The sequence below is a fragment of the Electrophorus electricus genome, chromosome 8, assembly GCF_041902795.1.
Source record: "Electrophorus electricus isolate QZ-2024a chromosome 8, ASM4190279v1, whole genome shotgun sequence".
In the NCBI taxonomy this organism is placed as follows: domain Eukaryota; kingdom Metazoa; phylum Chordata; class Actinopteri; order Gymnotiformes; family Gymnotidae; genus Electrophorus; species Electrophorus electricus.
Window position 1 is genome coordinate 9,574,625 of NC_137504.1, and position 20,376 is coordinate 9,595,000.

General features: G+C 49.9%; 1 protein-coding gene across 6 annotated transcripts in view; it reads left to right on the top strand.

Annotated features, from left to right (window-relative positions):
- The window catches only part of nrg2a (neuregulin 2a), a 64,544-nt gene that overhangs the window by 27,544 nt on the left and 16,624 nt on the right, over positions 1-20,376 (top strand). For all 6 annotated transcript variants that reach the window (XM_035526994.2, XM_081719253.1, XM_081719252.1 and 3 more), the window contains exons 2-4: positions 485-647; positions 1,194-1,312; positions 19,998-20,118. In XM_035526994.2, the coding sequence (XP_035382887.2) occupies positions 485-647; positions 1,194-1,312; positions 19,998-20,118 (403 nt within the window). The remainder of the gene's footprint in view (positions 1-484; positions 648-1,193; positions 1,313-19,997; positions 20,119-20,376) is intronic.

Genomic DNA, 20,376 nt, shown 5'->3' on the forward strand with positions numbered 1-20,376 from the left:
AAACTCGGCGTGAAACCTGTATCGATGTGGAATCTAACACGGTGCCGAACCTAACTCATCGACGAACTTAACTGAGTTTGGGACCTAAGTCAGTGTCAAACCCAGCTAAAGACCGCGGTGGATGAGAAGGAGCTAGCAGTGGTGCAGAAGCCCTATCTCAGACGCCCGGCTACGGAGGTTCCAGAACGTTCCCTTGCGGACCTGCAGCGGCAGAAGCGGCCGGGTGATATCATCCGTTGGGCCGGTTCTCCTCTTTGTCATCCCGGCCTCGTTTTGTCTCCTTTCTGATGCTAGGTCATCATCTCACATCTTACATCATCGTCTCGCGCCGCGCATCTCATGCGTCCCAGACGAGCTTCACAGCTTGTGCTGCTGCAGACCCAACATGTGTAATGCAAATCTCTCTCTCTCTCTCTCCCTCATGCCCCCTCTTTCTTGCTCACGTTCTTTCCCTCTCACTCTCGCTCTCTCTCTCTCTCTGTAGGTGCACCAACACTAAAACCTATGAGGAACCCAGTGTTGGTGGAGGAGGGAAGAAGACTAACGATGAAGTGCGAGGCCTCAGGCTCCCCTCCCCTTTCCTACAAGTGGTACAAGGATGGCACTGTTCTGAAAAAGAGCAAAGAAGTCAAGATCAAAGGAAGCAAGTAAGTTGGCGATGTTTGCAACGATGCACACACACACATATACACACACGCCTCTTGGATCCTCAAGGCTTCACAGAGTGAATTATGGAGTGACAACACACTCCTTCTTGTAGTTGGCTTTTGAAGCATGGAAGAAGGAAAAACCAAAACGTCAGTTTGATTTTGGTCAAGTTAAAACCATCATTTGATCAAGTTAAAATCGTTGCTCAAGTGCGAAGAGTTGTAAAATGGGTCTTTTGAGCTGATGCTGTAAGCTTACTGAAACAAGAGCCAGGACTAGGTAGCCTTAACGATCCACGTCATAAGGCATTATTGGTCATGTTGGGCACTAAAACCTATAAAGGTCATGTACAGGATAAAGTTGTCCATTACAGGCCTGACGAGTCTCCTTGGGAGAGCTCTACTTTCATTTCTCCAATCGGCTGTTGCTAGGCATGTACTGACATCCAACTTGTTGGGCTTGGGCCTTCCACAGGGTTTCATTTCATTTTTTTTTTCTCTGCGTCAATGGTGAAGTCCCATGACTCCCTTGTGTCACCATTCCAGGAAAAACTCCAAGATCCAGATTGCCAGCGCGAGGTTGGAGGACTCTGGGAATTACATGTGTGTGGTGGAGAACGAGGGAGGAAGCAACAACAGCACAAGCACCGTTCACGTCCAAAGCAGTAAGTGGCGCGCCGGCCGAGGCCTGGGCTTCGTGGCGATCAATCATTCCTGCACTTCCCTGTGGGCTGCTCGAGTACAGCTGAGCTCCCAAGGGAAATATCACTCATTCAGAAAAGAGCAGAACACCTCAGCACTGCTTCTGATGTCTTTTATGCTTTGTTTCTGCAGTTTTTATGGCTTTGTGAGAAATGCGAACCTTTTGGCGGGATCTGGATTTCAACTAAAATACGATCGGGTTTCAAATTCATAATAATAAAGACTTAATGAACAAATAATAACTAAAGTTATATTTAACAAAGGATGCAGGCAACAGCTTACATTGCTATACTTGCTTGTTGGGGGTGTCTTGCTTGAATGGTCCACTTCAGAGCAAGTCCCAACATTTCAGGCGAGGACCTGACAATTCCAAAATATATCAGCTCTTGCTCGGACCGTTCTGTTGTTTATTTGCTTTTTGTTTAGGATGGGCGTAATGTTGCATGTCCCAGCCTTTTTTGGATCTTCAGGCTGGAACTTTGAATTCATTGTTCCTTCAGTGATTACAAGCTGTCTCACACCCTGGGGCGGTAGAGCATCCGTTACACTCCTTCCATCGTGCTTCACAGCTAGGACGAGGTTTTGGTGTTGGTATGCATTGTTTTGCTATCTCCGCTATGTTACACTTCGTCTTTTGTCTCATAGGTCCACAAAACACTGCTTTTGCAATCTTAAGGCTGCAGTGGTTTTTTGGGTTTTTTTTTTTTTGAGTAGTGGTTTCTTCAGTGGTAACCTTCCATGAAGATAACTCTCAGTTTTTTTTTATGGTGAACTCATGAACACAGACGTTGCAGATTCTTAGATGTTACCTCGCAGTTCTTTGTACCATCTAGAAGTCCAAGCCTGTGGTTTTATGCGCTTGTGTGCACATTCGCGTGCTTTCCAGGAAGTGCTCGAGTGTGTCTCATTTGCTGAACGTGCAGGAGTGTGATGCACGAGACTGTACTAATGCAAAATTTGCACAACCTTTCTCTAATACTCCACTGGACTCTGCAGTTCCGCATTTGTGATGACTGTATCCCAAATTTCCATGAATTCTTTTGTATGTAAAAATGTAAGGAAAACGCTTTCTCGATAACCACACGTTGACCATTGTTTCACTGTTTACCATGGCAGTGCCATATCTGTAGTTTATGTTTATAATTCGGCCTGTTTGTTGATTCATGTTGTTTATGATATGATTGTTGTTGAATACCTTATAACAATGAACAACTACAGAAAGCCAAGTAGCTGAGAAAGTCGCTAGTAAAGTTAATTTGATACACGTGGATTTCATATACCGCATAAAACACAGGGTGCTTCGAGCAGACTGCAACTGATCCAGCTGCATTCTGAAATCAGCCGTGCGTTAGGGGGAGAAACAAATCATAAATTGTTGTCTAAACAAGTGGCTGTGTTTTTTGGGGGGGAGAAGTCGTGTAAGCGTGCACTTAAGCAAGACCCGACGCTGCACGTGGGAAGGCCCCGGGTCTGTGGCTGATTAGAGGATAGAGCAGCACATCCCTTCACTATCCCAGAGAGAACAGCAGGTGTGCTACTTTCAGCACACTCTGAACTGTGGAGCCGGGCCTGGAGAGAGGCCCGGTGTCTCTGGAAATTCTTCTCAATCCATCTTGAAACGGGACCTTTTTTTCATGGGCCATATTGCAGTAGCAGTTCTGCTGAAGCAAGTAACTGTTGGGCTGTTTTTTTTTCTAAATAGCAAACACGTCAAACTTGAAGTAACTGGAATACCTAACAGCAATTACTGTCTTTTTAAGACCTTATTAGATGTTCACCTACTTTTTCCGTCGGTTACCTTGTTTTTGTTTTAGTAGAGATGTGGCACATGTGTTGGTTGTTAGACAGAACTGCCTTTATTGTAATGACTTATGCAAAAACCAGGCCACATTTTAGGAGCCATTCATGCAAAAACACTTCCGATATTTCACAAGGGAATATCCAGAGCTTACAAACTTTCTTTTCCGCATAAGTGTACTTTGTGTCAAAAAATCCGTGGAAAACATTTGGAAAATCGCCATGCCAAGTGTTTTTTTTTGAAAGATTTCAAAGTTCCTTTCCAGCCATTGTGGAGCTTCATTTAACTCTAATCTGCCTAGAGGGAGTTTCTCTGCTGCCTGTTTGCAATTAGTTGTGATAAATTAGACAGTACCAGGATTTTTGTTTTCCCCAAGCACACCCCTCTCCCACCCGAGGCCGCATTATTTTGTACCACCCCCCCCATCTGGAAAGGACTGTGGACTTTAAAAACGCTATTTGTTTTAGGGACAAAAATAATAATAATTCAGCCTGGTCACCTAGCAATTTTCCCCTTTTTTCAGAAGTTCAGACAACCTCAAACTTCTACTTCAGAAGTGTCTAGTACCTCAGTCGTTCCTTCAGGACTGTTGGCCTCCGCGTTCAGGCCAGCCGCTGTCAGCTCAACGCTTCGCCGTAATAAAGTGATAGCTGGCTTAATCTTGCCGTGACGCTACAAAGTGGCTTTCCACCAGTTTGGCGAATTAGCTGGGTGCCAGGGAGGCATGGGGAGAGGGCATGTGTGAACGGAAACGATAGGTTTCTGAACCGTGGCCACGAGCCAGCAGGATTCAGCCATATCAGTGCCCTGTTGCCTCGGTTCTCCTGAAAAGGAGCTGTCTGAGCAAGAAGGGGCCAGCTCCACTCCAAAAGACAGCTTGCCTGCCATGTTGGATCGAATGGACTCCTGCCAATGCACACCTTTCCACGAGCTGCTTCCTTGAAGGCATATCCTGCTTATATGAAGTTTTTTTAATTTTTTTTGCCTAGTTGCGAGAGCTTAGCTTCCTCTGGGGTGGGGTAGGGGCTGTGGAGCCCCCTATTGGTGGGGGTCAGCCACTTGCTCATTTCAGATGCTCTTCATGATGGCTCCTTTTGAATCAGAGGCTTTAACTGACGTACTCCGTGTTTTTTTGTTTTTTTTTGTCTCACCACACCGTCACAGGTCATGCCCTGGCTAAGCTGCGCCTCACTTCCTGAATTGCAGGGCCGATTAAGTTGCCTTATGGAATTACGGAAAGGGATTAGCAGCTTCCATCCAGGTGCGCACCTACACTTGGACAACCTCGTGGACTTTATTTCAGGGTGTCCCTGTCCTGGACATTTGCGCTGATACTTGCTGTGTTAGTTCCCTCAGCTGTTTAATTGCCTCCGGGTCGCCTGCTGCATGCCTGTGTGTGTTTTGTGCAGGTGGATTTGTGGTGTTTGTCCGTGTGTATGTGTGTGTGTGTCCACAGATAGATTCCATTGTAAAGATGTCAGCGGCTGGATTTGCGTTCTGTCTTTGTCTGGGGTTGGGCAACTTGTGGTCAGTCTGTTGCATCTGTCCAGAAGCTTGACTGAAAATGATTTAAGCTAATGAAATGAGATAGGAATTTTCCATAAGCATTAAGAGCTGTACTCTCCCTGGCTTAAATGTCAAATGAGCAGCCAGGTTGCCAGTGGCATGATGGAGCGTGTTTAGCGATATTGGACTGCAGGAATTTGTAGGGGTTTCTGAGCATGATTGTGGACAGAGTGGGCACACGTGGTGTGTTTTTATGTCTGATATAAGCTGTATGGAGATTTCATGTTTCATATACCGCACTACATATGGGCGTGCTGAGGACTATTCCTGCCACAGCAAATGTGGGATGATGTAGGGCTTTCCTTACAACTGTAAGGGGAGAGTTGGCTGGTTTTCCAGAATGAGGTGACTCAGGTATCTTTTACCCCAGGTAAGAATAGCACCTTCCCTGCTTGTGGAGTCATGTGTACACCTTGGAGAGCTACTGCAGCAGGCAGGTGTGAAGTGTGTGTTTGTGTTTGTGTGTGTGTGTGTGTGTGTGTGAGAGAGAGAGAGAGAGAGAGAGAGAGAGAGAGAGAGAGAGAGAGAGAGAGGGAGAGCACATGTGAGCAAACGTGTGTGCGAATCTACAGAATCTGTCTTTTTAAGCTTCCAGCTGGCTTGGCTGTGGTGGGGTGGGGTGGGGTAGGGTGAGAGAGGGATACAAAGCCCCTGCCCCAGGCCCAAAGAAGAGGCATGCCCCATCACCTCCACCCCGTGCGGGAACTACACCTACGGAGAGGAAACACGGGGTGAAGCAGGCAGCCAAGCATTGGGGTGGCAGTAGATTAATATAACAGCCCAGGAAGTACCTTGAACTGACAGAGTATGATAAACTGTTTTCCCAGCTCAAGGCAGGTGAACGAGACGAGCCTTCCTTATCGTTCGCTTCTGGCTTCCCGAACACTGAGGGTGGGGCGGGGCGGTGGGGGGGGGGCTTCATCTGTTGACATGGTTGATTTCCATCCCGTAAGGTCATCAGTGAAATAGCTACTGCTGAGCGAGGCTGCAGCATCGCAGAGCCGCAGTGAGAGAGAGAGAGAGAGAGAGAGAGTGAGAGAGATGGAAACCCTGTAATGAAGACAAGTGGCATGCCCCTCGGGCCGGCCACGTGCACGGCTGCCTGTCAGCCGGAGCAGCACTGTGAGCAGGGGAAGCAGCACGGCACCGGCCACCTTCCACCGCCGGCCCACGGCATGTGTGTGTGTGTGTGTTGGTGCGTGCGTGTTTGTTTAAGGCAATCCTGGATTCTCAAGAGGTGAAAGGGTCATAGGTGACTAAAAGGGGTGAAGCGTAACAAGCGTGAGGGCTCTGATACGTGCATCAATACCGAGCAAACACTTGCCATTCGAACAGCCAGTACGGACGACTCTATTTGTTAGCAGGCCCTCACATGTGCCGTGATTCCCAGACGAGGTCCTGCCACCCGGCAGCAGCTTCCGCGTGCTCGGTAGCCATTGGCTGGAGCCACAGTGGGGAGGAAGTGCACAGAGAGATTGTCATAGACATCACATTCCTGGTTCAGCCCCCATCCTGGACCATTCCAGTCACGGCAGCCATGAACGCGGCCTGTGAGGAGGGTTCCACTCAAAGCTGCGCGCACTTCTCTGGCTTGGCTGTGTTTTCTGTTTTGTTTTGGGGTTTTTTTTTTTTTTTGGTCTTGTTTATTTTTGCCTTTCCTCGTGACTTCTGTTTGCTTGCTTCGCCCGCGTGGATTTCTCGATTATTCCGGCCCGATCTTTTCCGGGATTTGGGCTGCATGTTCGTGTTTTGTCAGGGCTCGTGAAGTTCATGCGATAGCACTTTTTTTCCCCCATTCTTCTGCTGCAGGTTGGCTCATGCATTAAGCCGGTGGGCGGTGGAAGCGGGAGGCCGCGTCTGCCGCGAAGCCCTCCTGTCAGACAAGTTCTGGTCACTTGAGTGCCTTGTTCCTAGGGGGCGCTCCCCCGTCCTGAGAGAGAGAGCAAGGAACGAGCGAGAGGAGAGAGCGAGAGCGTGAGATGAGAGGAATGTGTTGATGGAAAACGCAGCTGGGCGGCTGATTGTTCTAACCTCATCAGTCACGCTGGGGCCCACCAGCAACACTCTCACTCTCTCTCTCTTTCTTCTCTCCCCCAACCCACCACCTGCCTGCGTGATGAAAGCTAATCCATTTCTGCCTAACTTGTCTAGTGTAAACCCTCATATACTTCTATTACAGGTTTTTAACCTCAGTCACGGAGCCAATGCCAGCATTCATGCGCTGTCACTCAGGGCCATCATCCTCCTGTTTCTGATTCCTTTTCCTTGTCTTCCATGTAGTAAAACAATTCCATCTCTCTCCTGCCAGCATTCCTTCAGCGCGTACAGGCGCTATAGCTTTACGTAACACCTCCTCGCCGCGTTTTCTTCTTTTCTCTTTCATGTTTCCCATTCCTCTTCTCCTGCTCTCGTGTCCAGGCAGGGGGGGGGGGGGGGGTAGGGAACCCAAACCCGACTTTTTCTCTGACAGCACAAATGACAAGATTAACTGAGCTCAAATGACGCTAAATCTTCCTTGGCTGTCAGCTGCGGTGGAGGCTTATTGTGAAGCGCCTGTAAGCGGATCGATGGCATTGATCAGCATAGGCGAGCAGCGGGGTCCGGGGGCTGGCCTCAGGGGGGGCCACGGGCCAGGCAGAGCAGGGCCACGGTCCAAGTGGGGCTGCGGGCCAGGGAGCCAGGGTCTGAACGGGTCCACGGGCCAGTCCGAGCAGGCTTAGCCTAAGCCTGCTGAATTTTCAGATCTCCCTACTTCAGCACCAATAAGTCAGGTTACACACACACACACACACACACACTCAATCAAAGACAGAAAGGGCAGCAAGCACTCCGACAGGCCCTCGTCAAACCGCCTCCATGCCTCATGCGCACACGTCCCCCCCCTATGGGGTGGGGGGCGGTTTGGGTGAAGCGCACGTGTTGGAGTTATTCAGCGGTTTGGGTGAAGCGCACGTGTTGGAGTTATTCAGAGAGAGTGTTTTAGATTATGACACTACCCAGAGATCCTACATGCTCAGGTTACTGATTAGCAAGGACCTGTTTGACCTCTGACCCCAGGGTTGGCTGTCTGGGAGGGTAGGGTGTACTCTGCAGCCTCATAAGGAGGACGGCACCCTTTGTAGTTGTCCTGCCACAGATGGGCCTGGTGTTCCAGTGACTCACCCTCCCATAACCTGGTGCTGGCGGTCTTTTGCCCACTGAGAAATAATTTCTTCATTAGGCATGTTTTAGTGGAGTGAAGTCTGTTTTCCTCATCAGACTGGAAGCGTGAGTGTGTGTGTGTGATTGTGCGCTCACGCATTGGAGCTGCAGATGGCCATGACAGGCAGGGCAGCTGTAAGAGGACCACAGGCTGGTCCTGTGGTGGATGGGTGGGGTCAGATGCAACACCCTGACCCCCAACCCCCACCCCTCACTTTCCCCTCTCCCAACACGAGCACCACCACCACTAAAGCTGCCAGCTTACACCAGGCCCCTGACGCTACCATTTCACGCCGCTCTCTGTGAGGGCGGTGACCTGCGCGTGCGTGTGTCTGAGGTTGGAGGAGTGGAGATGTGGAGGTCTGATGTTAGGGCTGAGGCAAGACCAGAAGCATGCTGTCACTCTACACCAGCACTTAGGTGTGTGCGCACATGGGCTGGCAGAGCAGCGTGGAGAGTGGCAGCCCGCAGCCGAGAAGCAGTGATCTGGGTCGCTGTGGACCGTTTGGCTGAGATGGGCCTGCGTCTGTGACGCCGTGCGAGGTTCGGAGACTGGCAGCCACAGCTGGGGCCGGGACTCCTGGGAGTCTGGCTGTCCAGGGTCACCCTGCGACCCCTGCGGCCCCTGCGGCCCCTGCCCCCCGCGGGCGTGGGTGCAGGTGGGGCTGTGAGAGAAGCTGCGGGTGGAGGGCTCCTCTCCTGCTCCCCGCCCTCCTGCTGGTGCTGTTGTTGCTGGCGGCCCTGGGCACCGGCATGCTCCTCCATCACCGTGCTCTGACCCGGGACACCGCCCGCGGCGGAGACTCCAACCTGCTTGATGTCCTCAGAGGGGAGGAAGAGGAGATGCAGAAGGCAGAGGAGGAGGAGGAGATGGAGGGGCTCAGGGAGGACACTGCTCCCCCCTGGACCGGTGTCGGCAGAACTCGTGCTGCCACGTCCTCCCAGTGGGCGGAGGCGTCCGTGCCCACCCCAAGCCCAGCACGGGCCTCCCTTCCTCCTGCCGCCAGCCCAGAAGGCACCGGGGCTCCGCCCCCTCTGGGTAAGAGCTTGGTTTGTTTACACGGTTTGACGTATTTTGCAATCGCATGCAACAGCAGCCCTTTGATTTCAGTGCCTCTGAAACAACCGCGGAGGACAAGACCAGGCACATCGGCTCTGCGGCGAGGAAGGGCAGATCGAGAGGAGAATAAAGGCGCGTTAATCAGAGGGAGAAGCACAGGGCGCAGTTCACACAAGGTGTCCTTCTTGGGCAGAGAAGGCTCTCTGATGTTTGCAGTTGTTTGTAGTTGAAGCCACTGGTTCCTGGAAGGGGCCTTTCAGAGCATTGCCATTAGTAATGCTTTGTTTATGAGTCTCACAAATTCTTCAGTCAGATAATGTCCCGCTTTGGCGTTCCGCCTAAACATCGATCGGAAAGCCTTCTGTCGGTCACATACCCCCCACAGCCTCTGGATGCCCCGTCGGTGCGTCGGTGAAGTGTGGAATATATAAACACTGTGTACATGTAAACTGGGAAGTGCACTGTTGAGATCATGGAAAAGGTCAAGGGGCAAAACTGACAGCTGGACCCGTAAAGGTGATCTGGTCTTTGTGTTTGTTTCTTTATTTATTGTCAAAAAAATTGTCAAAAGTTCACGATAAGATCTGAATCCTAAGGGCCACGCTGACTTCTCTGGGAGTGACAGTACAACGTGAGCGAATGGGTCCAGCTAGTGCAGGTCCAGAAACCCCCGGGCACCGTTGGCATCGTTCCGCTCCACTGTTTTCATTCCTCCATCAAGATTCGCCGACACTGGCACGTCGGCTTTGAGTGCAGTTGTCTGTAGCCCCAACACAAACATACAGAACGATGAGGAGATTTACTGTTACCTTTCTTAGAAACAAGGGCTCTTTCTGAGTGTAGTGCTCTGTTAACAAGTCCCGTTTGGCACTTTGGAGATTAGAAATTCCGCATACAGGACCTCTTTAATGCACCTTTCGTTTCGAACAAATGGCAGTGGCTTTCTTGGCACTGCTGAACAGGGCGTCGCTCCGGCGTCTGCTAGAGTTAGTGGTATGGTCCTGCTCTTGCATGCTTTTTATAGAATGTTTTACTACATATATTCTCTAGCATGTGTCTTGTACAAGCAGACGCCTGTATAAACTCTTTGACATGGTTTATTGCCCTCTTGATTTTAAATGCATGTGATTTTGCATGCCCTTGCGTGTTTTATGTGGTTAGATTTTATTCTTAGTCAGTTCTTTTCCATGTGTGAAAAAATTATCTGAAAATTAGCTGTTGCTCAGAACAGTCACTCACGTCTCCAGACATTTATTTGAAAAGTCACTTCTGCAAACCATTTCTGTAGTAGGGCAATGGCAGTATGTGTGATGCTTCACAGTTACTAGGTCCTGGGGCTCCTTGTTTTGGTTGTTGTTTTCAATTCCTCTGGCTTCTTGCACTGCTGGAAGACCTGTCAAAATCTGAGCTACGGTTAGGACGTTTCTGAAAGTCAAAGGCAAAAAGTAGAAACCAAAAAAAACAGAGCCCGGCATTCACGACCGCCTTCATCATTTCCTTTGAATCCACTGCCTGCATCTGACAGATAAATCCTTATATTTCTATGTTCTTGGGACAGCGGAAGGCTCGGAACGATGGCCAGACTCGGTATATATTTTCTGCAGGAGTGTGAGTTACTGTCTTTAGTGAGAACACGAAAGCTAGCCAGTAGTCAAACCATCTGAAAGATCTTGGAAAGATAATGAAGGAAACAGGGCATTTAAATCACTGTGGAATGGACCTTCTGTACAGATGTGTTGTGCTTTGTGTTGTTTCACAACATCAGTGGCTCTTATATGTTGTAATCGTGGCTTGAGTTATAGTCACCATGATGTTTACTGTGTTGCTTTTCAGAGAGTAAGGAGATAAATAGAATAGAATAGAATAGAATAGAATAGAATAGAATAGAATAGAATAGAATAGAATAGAGGATGTGTTCATTTTGATGTCTAAGCACACACACACTGACCTATATACATATAGAGACAGAAGCACACACAGAGAGAGAAACAGTGAGAAAAGAGAGAGAGAGAGAGAGAGCGAGAGAGAGAGAGAGAGAGAGAGAGAGAGAGAGAGAGAGAGCGGCAAACTGCATGCCTAATCATGTCTGGCGTCTAATCAGATGGTGCCCTGTGGTCTGAGAAAACTATTGCTACAAAAGTGATATACTAAACTCTATTTCCATGTCTGTAGGGTTTGGTCCCATGTGTGTGTTTAGTGAGTGAACCACAGTGGTGCTGTGTGTATGTATGTGTAATAGAGAAGACCTCTGAAGGCTCCGGCAAGACTTAAAAAAACGAGGGATGTTTCAGATAATGAAAACAACACAAAATCAGCAAGAATGCGCGTTGTATAAACTGACCTTCTGGTGAAGTGATAAGGGATCCGTGCTCCGGCAGTAAGGAGAGCCACCTCCAGAACTCTGCCAAGAGTCAGTGGGGGTGAGTCTGCACTGGTACAGGGCCCTGACCATGAGAGGACGCGTGTAGGACACTCATCTGCACTGGCCTGTAGGACATTCATCTGCACTGGCCTGTAGGACATTCATCTGCACTGGCCTGTAGGACACTCATCTGTATTGGCGTGTAGGACATTCATCTGCATTGGCCTGTAGGACACTCATCTGCACTGGCCTGTAGGACACTCATCTGCACTGGCCTGTAGGACATTCATCTGCACTGGCCTGTAGGACATTAATCTGCACTGGCATGTAGGACACTAATCTGCACTGGCCTGTAGGACACTCATCTGCACTGGCCTGTAGGACATTCATCTGCACTGGCCTGTAGGACATTAATCTGCACTGGCATGTAGGACACTAATCTGCACTGGTGTGTAAGACACTGATCTGCACTGGTGTGAAGGACACTAATCTGCACTGGCATGTAGGACACTCACCTGCACTGGCGTGTAGGACACTCACCTTCACTGGCGTTTAGGACACTAATCTGCATTGGCATGTAGGACACTAATCTGCACTGGCCTGTAGGACACTCATCTGCACTGGCATGTAGGACACTCATCTGCACTGACGTATAGGAGACTAATCTGTACTGGCCTGTAGGACACTCATCTGCACTGGCATGTAAGACACTCATCTGCACTGGTGTGTAGGACACTAATATACACTAGTGTGTAGGACACTGATCTGCAAACACTAGTGTGTAGCACAGTCATCTGCACTGGTGTGTAGAACAATCATCTGCACTGGCATGTAGGACACTAATCTGCACTGGCATGTAGGACACTAATATGCACTAACATATAGGACACTAATCTGCACTGACATGTAAGACACTCATCTGCACTGGTGTGCAGGACACTCATCTGCACTTGCCTGTAGGACACTAATCCGCACTGGTGTGTAGGTTACTAATCTGCATTGACGTGTAGGACAAAAATCTGCACTAACGTAGGACACTCATCTGCACTGGTGTGTAGGACACTCATCTGCACTTGCATGTAGGACACTATCTGTAATTGTATGTAGGACACTCACCTGCACTGGCGTTTAGGACACTAATCTGCACTGGCATGTAGGACACTCATCTGCACTGGTGTGTACCACACTAATCTGCACTGGCGTGTAGGACACATCTGCAAACACTGGTGTGTAGGACACTAATCTGCAGGACACTCATCTGCACAGGTGTGTAGGACACTCATCTTCACCTGTGTGTAGGACACTCATCTGCACTGGTGTGTATGACACTAATCTGCACTGGCATGTTGGACACATCTGCAAACATTGGTTTGTAGGACATTCATCTGCACTGGCCTGTAGGACACTAATCTGCACTAACATGTAGGACACTAATCTGCACTATCATGAAGGATATTCATCTCCACTGTCATGTAGGACACTCATCTGCACTCGTGTGTTTTACACTCATCTGCACTAGTGTCTAGGACACTCATCTGCACTCGTGTGTCTTACACTCATCTGCACTCGTGTGTCTTACACTCATCTGCACTCGTGTGTCTTACACTCATCTGCACTAGTGTCTACGACACTCATCTGCATTTGCCTGTAGGGCACTCATCTCCACTAGCATGTAGGACATTAATCTGCGCTGGGGTGCAGGACACTCATCTCCACTAGTGTGTAGGACAATAATCTGCACTGGCGTGTAGGACACTCATCTCCACTGGCGTGCAGGACACTCATCTCCACTAGTGTGTAGGACACTCATCTCCACTGGTGTGTAGGACACTCATCTCCACTGGGGTGCAGGACACTCATCTCCACTGGCGTGTAGGACACTCATCTCCACTGGCGTGTAGGACACTCATCTGCACTGGCGTGTAGGACACTCATCTGCACTGGCGTGTAGGACACTCATCTCCACTGGCGTGTAGGACACTCATCTGCACTGGCGTGGACACTCATCTCCACTGGCGTGTAGGACACTCATCTGCACTGACGTGTAGGACACTCATCTCCACTGGCGTGTAGGACACTCATCTGCACTGGCGTGTAGGACACTCATCTCCACTGGCGTGTAGGACACTCATCTGCACTGGTGTGTAGGACACTCATCTCCACTGGCGTGTAGGACACTCATCTCCACTGGCGTGTAGGACACTAGTCTTGCTCTCTGCAGCATCATTTGTCAGCTGCTGCCTGTTTCATGCTTTTACTCTCACAGGCCTTTGTTTACAAAAGTGCATTTACACATCAGTTAAACCCAAATGTTCTCCTTTCTCTCCTGTCCTGCCACCTAGATGAGCGGGTGTCCCGCAGGACAGGAACAGCCGTGACCGGTAAGACGTTTGGAGGCTCCACTAATTGGCAGTGCATGGGAGTTTAGAGAGAGTGCAGAGACGCAGTGACCACCTGGCAGACGGCCCTCCCACCATGTCCACGGGAACGCACTCAACCCTGAGCGAGCATATGCGCCGCGGATGTGCCTTCCGAGGAAGAAGGAAACCATTTGGAGCACGAGGGGACCTCTCCTTTCATTTTTACGACTTTCCTAGAATCCTTTGGAGAGCGTGGAGAGACGGACATGTTTATGAAGTCTTCCACATGGCTCCCTTTGGCCCCCCCACCCCACTCCACACTGCCCCCGCCGTTCCTCGCCCATGAAGGATTAATCAGGCTCAGGAGTCGAGCTTGCTGGCGAGGCCCCTGGATTCTGGAGCTGGAGAGGGAGAGTGACCTACAGTCGGGGCTGCGGGTCAGACCGAATCAGCCTTCACAACTAGGGCCAAGGAATTTGAGCAAGAGGAAACAAAGAAACCCATCCAGCGAGCAGAAGGGGTGGGGATGCTGAGTTAATTAGCCGGTGGCTTTGGGACGGGGGAAGCCGACCTCGCTGGAGTGGAAGGTGGCGGCCAGCGCGCCCCGGGTTGGTGGTGGGCCCTCGGACGCACATGCTTCATTGAGCCTGGAATAGCGCCGCTCAGATTAGCAACCCCGGACGGCACTCCTGTCGGGAATTGCCTTTGTTTTTCCCGCGGTCCTTTGTCCCCTGGGCCGCCAGCGAAAAAGCAAGGAAGGGTGAAGGCCAGCATTGTTGGCTGGGTTTTGAGTGTGGACAGGGCTGCCTGTCCTGAAGCGTCTGTCCCCTCATGTCGTTAAGTGCGTACAGAATTTATATGCCTGGGTCTGCCCCACCAAGCACTCAAACGTCTAGTGTCGCCTCTCCCTCTCTGCCTCTGCCTCTCTACCTCTCCCTCTCTCTTGTTCTGCCACTCTCCATTTCCCTCATTCTGTCTTCCTTTATTTGTTCATTTAATTTTTATGGTTTATTAGCGTGACCATTATTATAGTTTTGCCGAAGCAGCACAAATATTAAATTGTAAAAAGAAAATTATATGTAAAGAGAAGGGAAATACATTCGTATATAACAACACAGAAAACAAAAAAATTACATAAAGAAATGAATCAACCAACAGAAATCTATAAAGCATAGTGTGACTATATAAAAGTGCATCACAGAAAGCAATTTCTTAAATGCCCTTTAAAATCTGCAGCATGGAAACGTCCTTCACTGCCGTGACCGGATCCGCTTCCTCGCGAAGAACAACAGCAGCTTAGTCACAAAAAAAAAAACTGAACATGTTGTTCACTTTGTGAAAATGTTTAAAGAACGTATCTCTTATTCATTTAAACTTTGGACAGGAGAGGAAAAATGTCCATCTTTCATGTTCATTTCATCTTTTCCTTCCCCTAAATCGCAGCGTCCTCTCAGTCTGTCCTCTCTTGTCATCCAGGTTATATGGTCTCTGCCTGTTTCCATTTCCAGCTCGTGGTCACTTATTCTGTATTTTGTTAGCGGTCCTTGAATGCACACATTTAAAGTTTGGTGGCGTGTCAGACGAACGGTGTCACTTACATGCCTGTAGCGTTTGGGTTTGCTTTGCTGATATACATCATCATTGGAGGGGTAGAATTTTGTGAGTGTCTTTTATTGTGTTTCTAGGAAAACAAGAGTGTAGATTGTTGGGCCAGCAGGCAGAGGGCGGGGCAGTGGGTGGGGCTCTGAGCAGAGCATGGGCCAGAGGGTGGGGCTCTGAGCAGAGGGCGGGGCTCTGAGCAGAGGGCAGGGCAGTGGGTGGGGCTCTGAGCAGAGGGTGGGGCAGAGGGCAGGGCAGACGGTGGGCCAGAGGGTGGGGCTCTGAGCAGAGGGCGGGGCAGAGGGTGGGGCTCTGAGCAGAGGGCGGGGCAGATAGCGGGGCTCTGAGCAGAGGAGAATGGCCAAAAGAGCTTTGTTTTATTTGTATTTTATTTTATTTTATTCTCTCTCTCCTGCTCCTGTCATCTCTCCAACTCCCCTCTCTCTTTCCCTCTTTCCGCCTCTCCCTCTCTCTCTTTTCCGCTATTGTTTTGTGACATATGCTGCCTCAGCAGGTATTTACAGCGTGTTCACAGCCCTCCAGCAGTGAGGTGATTAAAATGTCAGATACATGGAGGAATACTGTACAATCGCATAACTGCCAAAGCTCTGTAACGGAACGGGAGAAATCTGGCACTATCTCCCAGGACCACGGACGTGAACATGAGAAATATCGCCGGAATTAACAGCTCACACACTTCGTAAGGAAAGGAGCTTCCCTGGAATTCAGCATTACTGAAAACCGTAATCATAAATCGCTGAAACAGTGCAGGTTGTATTACCTCTTAGCTCTCAAAACAGGGAGGGTGGTAAGTGGACACATTGTGTTCTTCAGTGGGTGGGTGTGCTAGTGTAATTTGGTCCTCCTATGGCTCTGTTCTCGCAGGCCCAGAAACGTGCCGTGCGCTTCCTGACTGGGGCCTTCGTAGCAATGCGAACACAACCAGTTTCGCATTGAAACGCCAAATTCAATTAATGTTCAAACTCACTAAATAAATAAACGTCCATCTGGAGAGATGTGCGAAGCAGGTCGATTTTAAAAGAGGCGCGGCTGAACGTTAGCCGTGCTATCGGCTGAACTCTGAAGAGAATGCTAACGTGACCAGGAACGCATGCCAACGTAGGCGCCCGGCATGCTGCCGCTTGTTCCACACGTTGGCATTTTTGGGTCATGGTGCCCTTTTAGCTCCAGATCAGATAGGCAGGAGGGGGGTGCTGGTCTGCGCAAAATGAGCCCAGTTGGGGACGAAGGGGAGAGGAGGACAGTCCTACTCGGCCAGGCAGGAGCCCAGAGCTGAGCATCACAGAGGAGGAAGAGGAGGAGGAGGAGCAGGGGGCAGGGGTAGAGGGCGTGATCCTGGGTTGCCATGGTGCTGGTCGAGTTCAGCCAGGACAGTGGTGTTATTATAACGCTTTGCTGCTACTATGCATGACCTTCCTCCTCCTCCACTGATGTTTATACCAAGCTTTTTGATAAACCGATTATAAGGTTCATTAGGGCAGAGAGAAGCAGCAAACAGAGAGGAGAAGGCTTTTCACACACAAAAGTTTTTTTATTTTTTTTGCTTTTATTCACAAAACCAGCTTTCTAAATGTGCCCTCCACCTGCTGGCATTGAAGATGGCGTCCAATTATAAGACGATAAACAATAAAACCAGTTACCGGCATGAGTGTAGCTATCAAAAATATTCTGGATGAACCCGTTTAAGTGTGACCCCAAATAGCATATTATTTGTTGTCAACATGTGAAAACTAATATAGTACACAGCCCAGATCGGTACAGTGCCCTGTCAGTGAGGTCTGCATTGTTAGTTGTTTATTCTAACAGGTTTGTCTGAGGAAAAAAAGCGCAGATATAAGGCAGAAGGAGGAAAAGTGTTTAGTTTTAGGCTTTTTCTGTGTGGCTGTGTGGGTTTTTGTTTTTTTTTTGTGCAGTGCCACCGTTTTAGGGGAGTGAAAGTGGCTGTTTGAAAATAAACGCCTCAAACAATAACTCCACTAAATCCTAAAGCACTGAAGTCATCGCCTTCCCACAGTCCTCCAGGCTCCACGCGAGCCGCTCGCAGCGCTTGTGTTTGTCTGAGGCATTTCTGACTTCAGGTGTCAGCGAAATGCATGCGTGCGTGCTCGGATGAATATAACACTGGGATCAAGCTGGCCGGACCACGGCCTGACCCAACCGTAAACTGCCGCCCGCCGGGCCTGCGGACGCTCGCCCACAACTGCAGTCATTTTCTGTCGCGTCATCGGCGAAGACGTTCCGCCACGTTTGACGGATTCCGCATCGTGACTGACCTGAGCTCCGTGCTCCCTGCTTCCCACCATGTTTGTAGAGATTTGCATTCATCATGCCATTCCACAAAGACCACACCTGCGCTCTTTGACGTACCATAATCTGGCCTTTCACAGCTTGATAGTGAGGTTTCGAGGTTACTCTCGCATGTCTGGGGATAATTCTTCATGGTAAATCTCCTGTAAATAATAGACTTCCTGCACATCACCTTGCACAGCTTTTGCATTTCTCTCCTGGATCAGCAGTCACATGGCTTGGTTTTGTCTGACACACCACTCAAAGGTTTACACACTTGACTGATGATGGATGACTTGGTGGGTAGCATGGTGATGCGGATATTGTTTGTAGTGGACCAATGCCTGACTTCTATTCATTTAAATACAAGTGCAAAACAATGAAGCGCACATGCCCTTAAACTCTTCGTCTTTGTGTTATGACTAAAGATGAAGGATATAAACAACAAAACAAGATGTTTAACAGTACAAAACCATAAACAGCAAAAATAGTCATTTTTGACTCTACTGGCCCATGAGTTTGAAAGGCACTATGGAAAATTCACGGTTTTAAAATAGCAGATAGAATTTTCCCCAAGCCTACTTCTGCACCACCTCTGCATCTGCTAAACCAGAAAGACAGGACCAATTGTTTTTCCTATCTGTCAGGCCACACACACACATCCACACACACACGAGCGGTGCACGCTAGCACGCTAGTCTGCGTCCCTGGTGTACCTCGCGCACGTTGGTTGCCATGGTCCTGTAGTGATCTCTCCGGGAAGCTGAAGGCCTCTCCACCTAGAGCGTCACCATTCTCCCACTTCTTTATTCACCAAGGGGGGGGGGGGGCGGAATTAGAAGAAACAAAAGAATGAGAAGGAGAGGGAGGAAAACCCCAGCAGGCTCTGTTCTTGCTCTGAGCTGTGAATGGCTCTGGAGGAGATAATTCTCTCCACTGAGCTGTTGCTCATTTTCACACGGTCGTTTGGAACAAGAGTCCTCAGTCACGTCTCAAAGCCAAAGACAAAACAGTCGGACGGAGCTTTTGTTCAGTGCAACGAGACATTTCCTTATTCTCTGACGTCTTGATATCTGGCAGAATCTTTACGGCATATTTGAGTGTCCAGAAGAGGATGGTGTTTTGTTGCGGTTTCTTTAGGGGAAGCGTTTCCCCGTTCATTACCGGAAATGGCGGACGTAGCCCGTGAGTCGCACCAGTGCGAGCGTGTGTGTGTTTATGGAGGTACTCTATCAAGCTCTAGAGTGAGCTCGCAATTCCTGATACTCTGGGAGTGGCTACTGGCTTCGAGGCAGAAAACTACAGGAAAAATGAAAGTGTGTGCGTGCGCGTGCGCACTCTGGCGGGCGGGCGGTCGGGCGTGTGTGCGTATGCGCGCGCGAACACACGTGTGCACGGGTGTGTGTGCACGTGCTCGTTTGGTTTGCGTTGCCTCTCATACCACGCTCGTGCCGCCGGAGCTCGTCTGGGACGGGGAGCGTGTGCCCGTGCGCTCGGCCTGCTCGTCCTCCTCCAATCGGCTTCCCGGGAAACGCGGTGCCATGAGAATGTGTAAACTTGCCCCACACAATAGTTGATAAATGGCAGAGCTTTAGCGCCAGCAGGAAATGACTTCCATAGTCAGTCATCACTTCTTTTTTGTCTTGATTCCAAACGATTTGAAAGTCGGTAAACATGCACACATGCGTCCCGGGAGAGCACGGGATGAATGGAAGCACTGCGTCAGGAGCGCGCCAACAATGCACTTGTAACAGAATCCCTGCTTTTTGTCCCAGTCAAATCACACCACATGGATCCTCTCTACAACCACTTCCACCTCCCTTCCTTCTCTCTCTCTCTCTCTCTCTCTCTCTCTCTTTCTCTCCCTCACGGTTTTTCTCTCTCCGTTATTCTCGTGTTCGATGTTTTCTCTTTCTCTCTTCACATCCATCACCTTCTTCTCTCCCACATTCCTCCCAAAACACGTTGTGCGCGTCTCCTCTGATGCAGCAGAATTTCAGACGGACGAGGTCCGGCCCCCTTCGTCCCCCCTCTCTCCCTCCCCGAAATGTTTATCTTTGCACATTGAACGTCTTGAGACGCCATCAGGGCCCGGAGATGGTGAGGGAGATTTGTGCGCGAATAAGAAGCCATCGTTGTGGAGCGAATGGCTGTTTTATTGTTTAATGGCTGTTTTATTGTTCCACCTACGCGGACCTAACGGCGGGATGAGCTGTCCGTTACGCGGCGAGAGCCCGCAGTGAGCCCCGCGTGGTGGCCCGTTATCTCTGCGCTCGACGGCGTCGGGGGCGTCGGGGGCGTTGGAGACGTCCTCCGTGGCACGACCCCGTGTCGCTCCTCTGTGTGGAGGTAGTGTTGCCATGCTGACGCGCCCCTGTCTGCTGTCTCTCCTCAGTAACCACGACGTTGCCTCCAGGCTCGGGACACGCGAGGAGGTGTAACGACACAGAGAAAGGGTACTGCGTGAACGACGGCGAGTGTTACTTCATCCACGGCATCAACCAGCTCTCCTGCAAGTGAGTCCCTCTCTCCACCCCCCCCCCCCGCCCTGTTTGTTTGGCGCGCGGCGTGGACTACGCCGTCCAGCGCTCCTAGCTCTCTGACAGGCGGTCTCTCTGTGTTGCGTGTCTCCCTCTCTCTGTTTCTCTTTCTCGTTTTCTTCAGTTTAAACTTGTCACCCTCCGTCGTACGTGGATGATCATTACTCTGTTTGGTGCACTCCCATATGCTGTTACTTTTAACCTCTGATTCCACTTTTAGAATGGAGTATGTAA